Source organism: Patella vulgata, chromosome 5, assembly GCF_932274485.2.
Source record: "Patella vulgata chromosome 5, xgPatVulg1.2, whole genome shotgun sequence".
Taxonomy (NCBI): Eukaryota; Metazoa; Mollusca; class Gastropoda; family Patellidae; genus Patella; species Patella vulgata.
Window position 1 is genome coordinate 53,339,071 of NC_065883.2, and position 11,630 is coordinate 53,350,700.

Consider the following 11,630-nt stretch of genomic DNA (forward strand, 5'->3'; position numbering starts at 1 on the left):
CAGTCATGGATCATATGTTTATTATTTGTATTTTAGTATATTTATTGGTGATGTAACTAAAAGAGGTTTACCAGAAGCTACACTAATAGATGAAGACCATCTAATACTTACAATCACTCTGCATAAATCATCGACACAGGATGATGTTTTTGAAGCCAGGGTAAGAAACTTACAATACTTGTTAACACTCTTACAGTCAGTATTTTACTGGGGTTGTAGAGTTAATCCAAAGGAGATACCGTATCCTATTAAAATCATATTCCTGAAGCAATGGCCCGAGAAATCCCCCTCTGACCATTGCTGGATTGGCTTCTGATCAGGGGCAGATGAGGGCCGGGAACCGGCCCAGGCTCCCGTGTCGGAGCGGCCCCTTTTACTGGCCGCGGAACCCGGAGGGGGGGGGGGTCCGGGTGCTCTCCCGCGGGAACATTTTGAAAAATGAACCCCAAATATGCGATTTGGTGGCATATCTGATTATAATCTCTGTCAAATTCAGCCAGCAGACCAGCTTTTGGATATACGAACCATTGGCAGACGTTTCTGGCGTATCCCCACAAACAGGGTGTAGGTGACTTAAGAATTAGTAAATTTGCGGGCGACAGTGTCGGGTGAATCCGATGAAATTTTCGGATGAAATTCGGAATCTTGCAATGGGGATTCCGAATTTCATCCGGACGTATATTATCGTCGCCAAGTCCATCCGTCTGTCTGTCCGTCCACAATTTGTTTGTGGACACTTTTCACGTCACAATTCTTATCCGAATTTGACGAAACTTGAAATATAGGTTTATCTCCAAAAGATCTTGGTTCCTTTCCATATTTGCTCATATCGAATCGTAACTTCCTGAATTTTGGCCCCTGATTGCAAGAAAAATCATGTTTTTAGCTTGTGAACACTCTAAGAGTAAGAGGTCACAATTTTCATTTGTTTTTGCTGAAACTTGAAATGCACGTTTATAACATATCGGATCGTAACTTCCAGAATTATGACCCCTGATTGTACGAAAAATCACGTTTTTAGCTTGTGGACCCTATAGAGGTTATAACTTTATCCGATTTAAAACAGTTTTAGTATATCACCATTACACCCTAAGGATGGTTGAGTTCGAATTTTGTAAAAATAGGACCAAAACTGACAGACAAAATGGCCGCCCCTCGGACTCAAATAGCGTAAAAATATGTTATTTCAAGGTTGTGGACCCTCTAGAAGTGACAATTTTCTTCTGATTTTCCCTTATTAGAGGTCACAATTATTATCCGATTTAAAAAAAACATTCAAAGATATCATCGTTACACTGTAATGACGCTTGATTTCGAATTTCTTGAAAATCAGATCAAAACTGCCGGACAAAGTGACTGCCCCCCATACACAAATAGTGTAAAAATATGGTATATCAAGGTTGTGGACCCTCTAGAGGTCATAATTTTGTTCCAATTTTGATGAAACTTGAAATACATATATTTATAACCCAATGATCTTGGTTCCTTTCAAAATTTGCGCATATCGGATCGTAACTTCCTGAATTATGGCCCTTGATTGTACGAAAAATCACGTTTTTAGCCTGTGGTCCCGCTAGAGGTAACATACATGTAGAATGTAGAATGTTAAAAACTGTCTAACAAAGTGGACGCTCCTTGTACGCAAATAGTGTAAAATTATGTAATACCAATTTGATGGAACTTAAAATATATCTTTATATCCCAAATATCTCAGCCCCTTTCGATAATTGTGCATTTCAAACTATAACTTCCTGGATTATGGCCCCTGATTGAACGGAAAATCTCTCTTTTGTTTTAGTTTGTTTTCTATCCATCTTTTGCAAAATGTGAGCTTATCTTGCCTGGCAACCACTGGTTTAGAAAAGCAGCAGCTTGTAGATTGTGTAGATGCGTTTATACATATAGTCATACATGTATTTGTAACTTTAATTATTTTTGTTTTTTGTGTAGGGTCAGCTGCCTCAGTCTTCACCAGATTTAATCAAGAATTTATTATTAGGTAGATTAAATCTACACGTATCTAATCCTAGTCAGGCTACACAGCCTTTACGTGGATCTCTACCAGTTATAACTCAATCAGAATGTATAGACAGTAAGGTTAGTTAATCATCAGTCTTCACTATGCTTACAAATATGAAATGGTTCTTCAAAGATGTAATAGATATATGAAGAATATCACCTGCGTGTAGGGCTGGCAGAAAATATCGATATTGTCGATAATCGTTGGTAAAGTGTTTTGAAGATCGCTAATCAATACAGTTTTAAAATATCTATTATCGTACAATTATAGGTACTTCGTTTGTAAGAAGAAGTCCATAAAAAATAATCCTTATCACTGTATTCTTTGCAACGCGTGCTTGGGCCTAGAACTGCAATTATACAGAATAGCCATAATTAAACATATAGGCTTTGTTTTTTCACGCGAGACGGAGACGCCACCGCTGAGAAATGTCGGCTGCTTATGAGGAGAGCCAATGGTTTCACGTAACATTCAGTTGTGCCCCTTATTTTAACTCTTTCGTCTTCTCTGTTTCTAAGTCAAACATGTACTTTCCCATTATTATTATCAAGGAATTTGTAAAGAAATGTCCGAAGAGGAGATTTATAATTTCCCCGAGGCAAAGTGTGGGAAAACTTCAGGTTTTACAAGAACGAAGAAAATTAGCTAGACAAATCATGCTTTTATTTTATTGTCAAATCAATGAAGCAAATTCTACATGTATGCATAATAATATTACAACATAAACTCGCATATAATTCGTTATTCATGTACAAATTATGATAGTTTTCAATACCATTGTAAGTCAAAATAAGTTCAACTTATATTAGGACTCATTTTTGGCCATGTGGGGCACTCTAATAATACCATAAAATTTGCAATGCATTTTATTTTAGACATTAGTAGTTGGTGACGAAAAAGAGAAATGGTCATATGATTCATCACCATTTGATACAATACATGCTTTAGTTGGAGATAAATTAGTGTTTATATATACAGCTAATACTACAGTACATAAGTTTAAAACACAGGTATATATTTTTCTTGTTTTAGGGTTGACTCCTATTTTGAGTAACCTGTATCAATGTTCAGTTCAGTGTATTTTTAAGACCAATCCCTGGATCCCACATCTAAAGACCCCTACACACAAACAAATTATTTAAATAAATGTGAACCATATGTTAAATGACCAAGTTTGTGTTGAGCACACATTTAACCCAATTTCTCTCTTCGTCACTTTTTCCCATCTACCTTGTTTTGAGCTCAAAGTCTATGATGTGTTTATTTGATTATTTTAAATAGGAAGATTATGAAACATGTAATCTACAGAATGCTGTAAAGTTAGAAGGTAGTACTAGAGATAATATAACATGGACAGTAACACATATTTTGACCCCAGGATCAAATTATTTTGGATCAGACAACCAGTGTGATTTGAGTCCACCATTTAAAGTCTCAGTCAGTGTCATTCAAACTGGTGAGTTCAATTTTCTTTCAGGATTAATCAACAGGTCATAGTTGGCATTCATGTACAAAATAATATTTCAATGGATTCTTCTTTAGATAATCCAATTTTTTTTGGGCCTTTTAAAGGGATCTGACATCTTGCTGCAGATTTGAGCAAGATACTTGTACAACTAGTGTATCAAGATTACTTGAAGATTTTTTAAAAAATATATTAAAATGAAAAAGCAAATACAATACATTACGACCAGGGCCCTTATTCACGAAAACTTAAACTAAGTTACAACCGAAATTTTAAGAAATACTGCAACTTCATTGGATATATGCAAATTGATTTTACTGGTCAGCCAATTGAATTGCAGTATTGCTTAAAATTTCGATTGTATCTTAGTTTAAGTTTTCGTGAATAAGGGCCCAGGTTCTATGTGCCTTATGTTCAGCTCACGTTTGGCCAATCATCAGCAGATGATTGATTCCAAAGACAGGTTTCTACATACATCTAGGGTGAAAAAAGAAAGCACTACAACATATTTATGTTTTCTCTTTAAATTATATCTAGTTTACTTAAATGCTTAGGCAGAGGAACATTCAATGGTCTACCGATAAACGTCTGATAATCAGCCTATGATCCGTAGAGGATCAGTCGATTATACTCAGTATATTAGCACCAAATTGACCATTTCTGTCTCTCCTAACAACTTAATACGGATGTTAAGCAGTATCATTCTCATTTAAAGTTATTTAATATTAAAATACGATTATATGTTAATTGTAGATAAAATAGTGTCTGAATCAAGAGATGATTGTACTATATCATTATATCAAGTATGGAGACAACAACATCTTAATAGATATGATGGTCCAAATGTTGTTGGTTCAGCTATTGGTGGATTAATCGCAGGATTAATTATATTGTTTTTGTTTCACCTGGTGGAACGAAGACATCAAAACAAACATGAGAGAACTAACAGCGGATTCCAGAGGTTTTAACCCTTAAAATGAAACGGCCTAATTATTAATTTCTAGATGATTGTTATCTCTACCCCCGCCCCCCCAAAAATGGCACCAGGATTGTTTCCTTGCATAGTTAATAACATTTCATAATTTTAAGGACTTGCCACAATAGGTTAATCCTTGTTTTATTACAAAAGTTTATTATGCATCAATCAAAAGGATTGAATCAGTCAAAATCAGTCTAAAATAGGTACCAGCATAATGCTCTCATAAAGCTTGTATTATGCTAGACATGGTCACACTGTCCAACTCAATAATTTTAATAGACATTTACAATAAAAGAATTTACGTTATTATTGACTGAATTGGAAGTGTGTATTATGTTTGATGGAATGGAGAAAGCATAATTTCATTGCACAACTAATTATAAGACATAGTTTCGATAGAGATTACTATATTTTTTGTGATTTTAATACATATCAACAATAAATCCACCAATTTATTTATTCATTTCGATGTTGGGAGTTATTAAACACCCTATAAATTAATTTTTACATTATGTTCAGCACCGGTTATGTATTTATCATTTGTGTTTTATCATAATTTACTTTAAATGACATATCACCATCCCTCTTTGTCATGTGTGGATCAGGGAGAATAGCATTGGCTCACTAACCAAGAGGTTTTTCCATACTCGTTTCCACAGCAGTGCAGGACATCAGAGGTACAATGTATCCCAATTTGAGCATGTTATAGAGAACGAAGTAAGAGTAGACCTTATCGCAACTGTCAGGACATGTCCAGACAAAATTTCACCCATAGCACACTACGGTATATGTGTGCCTTCATAAGCCCAGTTCCTTCTTCTTGTACTTCAAAAAATCTCCAGAGATTGTTATTTACATTCAAAGTTGAGAGCTGCGAGGGCTCAGTGAGGAAGACACTGACTTGCTAGCCTTAAGGTCTTGAGGTTGCTCCTGGTGTTGGCCGAGAAATTATTCAGAATTGACCGGCATGGTGCAGGACGGATGGACTGACAAGGACAGCTGTCTAGTCATTCAGATCTGACAAAGAAATGGGGTACTGTGTACACATTGGTGTGCACGTAAAAGATCCCTTGGCAGTTGAATACAAGAGTAGGCCATAGTGTTGCTACCAAGGCAAAATTTCCCTCATAGCACACTGCATGAACTATGTCCGTCTTCATTAGCCCAGTAAGTGCAGAAAAGTAGGACCTTAATAAACCCCATTTCATTTCACATTTAAAGTTGTTAGAGAAAATTTTACATCTCTAGTTTACAACATTCATCTATAAAATATGTATACAAACAGCAAATATTCGTAACACTGAAAAATTTCTTTCCATATTTATCTTTAAAATTATTCTTATAATCTTGTTATGTTTCCATTTGTTGTATTCATTGTAGCGTGCATTTATTTGTTTGAGATTGTGTAATTTTAAATAAACGTTTGAGAGACCTTATTCTCAAAAACTTATGCTAAAATATTTCCAGATTTCAGCTTTGTACTAGGATTTTTTACTATAAACCTGTTGATATCTATATCCTTAAATTATTTTAGTTGAAGTTTACATGACTTAGGCCCCAAGTTTTATAGTTTACATGACTGCGACTAAGCTTTATGTCAGCTTTTTGTATCATGAACAAGTTTGTTACAGTATTAGAATTAGATTAAGCAGAGTTTGTGGGAGCTTTATTTATTATCCTGGTGATATTTATAACAATCTGGTTAAAACATGTACATTTATTTTTAATGTTCTACTTTATTAACCCCTGACATATTTTGGCCAATCAGATTGTCTGTATTGGTTTTTAAGGCTATATTTTGTGGGAATGTTTAAAACACAAGCCTGTATGAATGATTGGTTTAATTTTAAGGTTAAAGTATGATTGTCCGATACAAATAGACCTATCACTGGACGAATACAGTTGCGATAGAAAGTAGGTTAAATTACAATATAGTGTAAAAATCAGAGAAAAATTATTTTGATTAGAATGTATTTAGATGTAATTTTTCTTATAATGAATATGGAATTATTAATTCTGTGAATGTAGATTTATTAATTCTGTGAATGTAGATTTATTAACTTTGATTAGACCCCACTGACACCAGGATCTTTCTATTTATTATAATTAAAGGGTTGTACATCTAATTAGCCTTTAGTCAATTTGTTTGTATGGGCTTGCTTGTAGTGCAAAAAGCTTAGCAGAATTATTAATAAGCTTGCATCAGAAATGGCCCATAACTAACATTAAAATTAATCAATTTGATTAATTTTTGGACCAAAATATTTTTCTAATAAAAGTTCATTGATTGTATGTGGTCTAAAACTCTTTATTTAACTTTTATTCTGTCATGTTGGGGTTATATACAAATATAACACTATCATAATATATATATTCATGTATATATAGGTATTCCTGTGAAGTATCTCATCATTCCTTGTTATTATTTATGTTGATATTATTGTAGCTTTATATTAATATTCTTAAACTCAGGCCAAATCTCTTTTTTACTTATTTTTGTTTTTTATTCCATGAATAACAATACTCTTACATTTGTTTTATTCACATATTTCTCAAGGGTAAAATACATAAATGCCACATTAATTCATCCTGAAAAATTCTCTTATATATTTAAATACAGTTCTGTTCTAGTCATTGTTACATTTATCTTTTTATATGGCCATATTTTCATGTGGATTTATTATGCCGTCGCCCCTGTCCATCCTTTCACATTTTGTTTGTGTTCCCTCGACAGGTCACAATATTTATCCGATTTTTACAAAACTTGAAATATAATTTTATATCCCAAAGATCTTGGTTCCTTTTGATATTGGCATCAGACTGTAACTTCATGGATTATTGCCCGATTGTATGTAAAATGCGATTTTATACACCCACATTTTCATTTGGACGTATATTGTTGTTGCCCCTGTCCGCCTGGCCGTGCATATTTTGTTTGCGGGCACTCTACAGGTCACGATTTTTATCTGATTTTAAAAAATGTTCAAATGTATCACTGTTCCACTATAATTCGTGTGAGTTCGACATTCATGAAAATTGGATGGAAACTTCCCCTTCCAAATAGTGTAAAAGCATGTAGTACAAGATTGTGGACCCTCTAGAGGTCACAATTCTTATCCAATTTTGATGAACTGAAAATATATGTTTATTTCCCAAAGATCTCAGTGTTTTTTTTTCTCTGTCCATCACTTGCGAACCATGGGTGCATCTTGTATGGCAACCGCTTGTTAACTTTATATATATATAAGCTAATTTTTATATTAAACATTTTAATAGATATCCATAAATATTCTTCGTGTAAGCTTTAAATTTTTATAGAAATCCATGAATATTATTTGTATAAGCTTTAGATTTTTATTGTTAGTGTATAGCATTTTTACATTTAATTTATTATTGCTGCATTTAGACAAAGAATTACACGAACAAAGCAAGAAATAGTCATGGGTCAAACAGATACAAGGCTAGGTTAATGCTGCAAGTGATTCTACACAGTGTACACATTTTCTGAACTAAACTGGCATTGCTTCGACCGGTTGCACCTCAGATGTTTCATTTCTGCATCTGTCTCCTACTGGCATCATTATATTATTTAAATACGATTTTGCAGCTCCATATTGATTTGTAAACTTTAGTGCTATATACACCTTCCAGGGGCAGAAATTGATACAATACAAATTAGGCCTTGTTTAAGTGTGTTGATTTCTTCAATACTTTTTGTTGTAACAAGTGATATTGTGGAGATTATTCCCTTTTGATAAAAGTTTATCACACAATGTTATACATATAGCGTTGATTAGATAACTGGAAAGTTTGTACTATGACCATCTCTGTAAAAATCAATGTGATAATGAAGATTTAAAACATATTTTTATGTGTTTGGCCTTGTCACCGTTATATCTTAGACAATATCAATTGACTTATTTTTTTTTATCTGTACCTTTACGTAGGATTTATTATGTGAATCCTAGTCATGTAGTTCATTTAAAGGAGATGCCATGGTCCATTTTTTTCCACAATCTTAACAATGGTTAAATTTTACATTATTTACCTAGCAATAAGGTCATGTTTTATTGTGTACAAAATTTAAGGTTAAATATCCTGATGCATATTGGCTTTAAATGTGTTACAAAATCTAATACTCACAAGCAGTTTGCATCGAAAAATGTCAACTGTGTTTTATTATTAATGATTATGAGAGCCTAATGTATTATATAATTGTTTTAAAAGCATTTTTATAATATAGTCGCACCTGTCGGTTGTTAACAATTTCTTGTGATCTCTTTACAGACTACATCTGATCTTTTTCAAATTTAAACATGTTGTTCACATTTGTAATATGAAGAATCCGATTGATATTGTATAACAACTTCAAGAGTTATTGCTCATGACCTCTTCGACAAATGTTATTCGATTGAAATTTATATGTAGTGTGCAGACCAGTAAAGCCTATTACTGTCAATTACTTCCAAAGTTATGGCCCTTATCATTTTGTGAACGCTCTACAACGATAGTTATACATGTAATTTGTATGTATTAGTATTTAGATTAGTGATCTGCAAAATCTGATTGAATTGCATCAATGTGCTTATTTTTTCTTAGAGTTATAGCCCTAAGTAAAATTTAACCATTTGTGCTTATTTCTTCTAAGAGTTATTGCCCTTTTTGTCCTGCCTTTCGAAGAAATCAAGGGACTATTAAAATGTGTCTGTCCGTCACACTCTGTGGAACACAATAACTTTCCTTCTAATTGAGCTAGAATGTTCAAACTTGGTGTAGGTGTTTATTAGGTGAATACCTTGATGCAGTTTGACGATGAGCATTTTCTGCTTAGGATAAGCAGAGATAAACAATTTGATTGGTTGATGCTTTGGGACAGGATAACTTTAGTTCTAATTAACTATTGTTAAACATACATTATGCTAGGGCTAAATCTGCAAATTGCAGGTCTTTCTTTAGGCCTGAAATGTTATCTAAATTATTAATTAACTTATCCAGACCATAATCAACTCTCGATGTCATCGCTAGCCTGCGATATTTACTGGATTATAATCCGATCTGCTGCTCAACGCTCATTCATGATTAAATCAAAAGAATGTATAATCGAGACTGTGTTTTTTTTATCATACCAACTTTAGTAATGATGATCGAGGCTAGGCCAAAATTCAATCGCTAAATTCTCGGTTCAGAGTGGATCAATTTGACTGAAATTTTCAGCAAATTCCCTTTACAATATAGTGTATAGTTTGATTACCACGTACTTCAAAACCTGACTGAGTTTGATCGTGAACATTTTGTGCTTAGACTAAGCATAGATAATTTTAATTACTTGATACTTTTGAAAAAGATAAATGTACGATCAATTAATTTGTGTCATCTGTTTATTTTGTGTTTTCGGTGGGGGACATCAGCCTCACTGTTGGCTTGATTATTTTTAGTATTTTAGTTTCTTGTTTTGTTTGACAGTTGATATTATACAATTTGTTGTCCTGAATGAATACTATTCTATAGCTAATAGACCTTTTGTGTGAAACAAGATGTGTATTTAGGTTTGGTTGCTGTGTCAAAAGATTAATGTTTCTCAAAAATGCATCAGATTGTATGCTTTATAATATATATTATGTGATGTAATATTTTTAAATACCCATACCGATATCAGTACATACATGATGTACCTAAGATATTGACCATTCTAAATAAAAATAGGATAAAATATCTGATACCGCTTTTGTTTTGAGAAGTTTACATTGAGATAAAATTGTGTTTTTCGTTTGTTTAAAATTGAAGTAAAAGAACAAGTGAAGACACATTATTGGTAGCAGGAATAAAAGTTAAGTGTTCTTGTTATTGACTATTGGCTATGTGTGTTTATTTGTTGAGCTGATATTTTTATGTTGACTGATTTCTTCTATTTTAGATTAATAAAACCTTTTACAATGTAATATTTACATTTTGTTATAGTTCACAATTTTCATTTAAGTTCCATTTTGATTCCAGTGTTAGCGAAGAAACTTGCCCAGGATTTTCAAGGGTGGTTTCCCCTTGTCGGTGGTGCAGTATTAAGACTGGTAATGACAGTGTCTAGCAAAACCAAGGTTCTGTGTACACGTTGGCTTGTACTGAAAGAACTCTTTACACACTGTATGGCAATGCCTGTTTTTATACACCCACATTGAAATATGGTTGTATATTACCATCGCCCTATCTGTCCGTCTGGCATCCACAATTCATGGATTATGGCCCCTGATTGTACAAAAAATCGAGGGTTTTTTTGGCCTGTGGACCCTGTGGGGTTCACCTTACAGACCACATTTGTCATCTGATTGTTTTGAAATTGATATACCACATTTATCATGATTGTTTTGAAATTGGTACATGTTCTGTACATAAGTGAGATGAAGAAGCGTATCTCAATAATTTCCGTTTATTTCTTCTCGAGTTCTGGCCCTTGCTTCCAATCTGTATGATGTTTATATGTATTATTTAAATTAGTAAGACCGAAAAGCCTGTCAAATTCAAAAAAATTCTGTACATTACTTCCAGAGTTAAGACCCTTGTTATAATCTGATCTGTATGAAATGATCTTGTAAATGCCCTCCCATTACCTAGATATGCGACAACCTTTGTCGACCGCTTATTGCCTACCAACCTACATTGGCGCGGAAAAGTAGGACATTAACAGGTATAGATTCTGCAGTTTTTGCCATGCCAAATTTGTGATGCTAGAATACAAGTATTATATAATGGAGATAAACTATATATATCGGAAGTAGGCTACTATATTATACACATGACATGGGCTTTACTATAATACTGTTGGAAAATATGCAAACCACCTTATACTGAGGCCCAATTGTGATCTTTTTTCTAAACAATATTTATTCACAGAAACTGGATTGGAGATCTTCAAATGATATCTTGAGAATTTGTTCTCCATATTTATTCTCTTTCCCCCCACCATAAGTTGTATGTTCAATCTCGTTGGGGGTGTAAGATTGACCTATAGTAATTCATTAACTAACTTCTTCTTGGTAGAATTCTATTTTCTTGTAATAAAACTTAAACAATAATAAGATTTATCACCCAATAATACATTTTACAGTAGATATCGCTTGTATGATAAATTTCATAATCTACTGCGATATATCCTTAGGAGATGACCAACAGGC

The 11,630-nt window shown here is 33.4% G+C and overlaps 1 protein-coding gene across 1 annotated transcript in view; it reads left to right on the top strand.

Moving 5' to 3' along the window:
* LOC126822496 (uncharacterized) overlaps positions 1–10,391 on the top strand; it is a 40,689-nt gene extending 30,298 nt beyond the window's left edge. The window contains exons 18-22 of the mRNA XM_050551421.2: positions 37–160; positions 1,951–2,097; positions 2,896–3,030; positions 3,302–3,476; positions 4,239–10,391. Coding sequence (XP_050407378.1) covers positions 37–160; positions 1,951–2,097; positions 2,896–3,030; positions 3,302–3,476; positions 4,239–4,453 — 796 coding nt within the window. The 3' untranslated portion in view covers positions 4,454–10,391. The remainder of the gene's footprint in view (positions 1–36; positions 161–1,950; positions 2,098–2,895; positions 3,031–3,301; positions 3,477–4,238) is intronic.
* Positions 10,392–11,630: the final 1,239 nt, after the last annotated feature.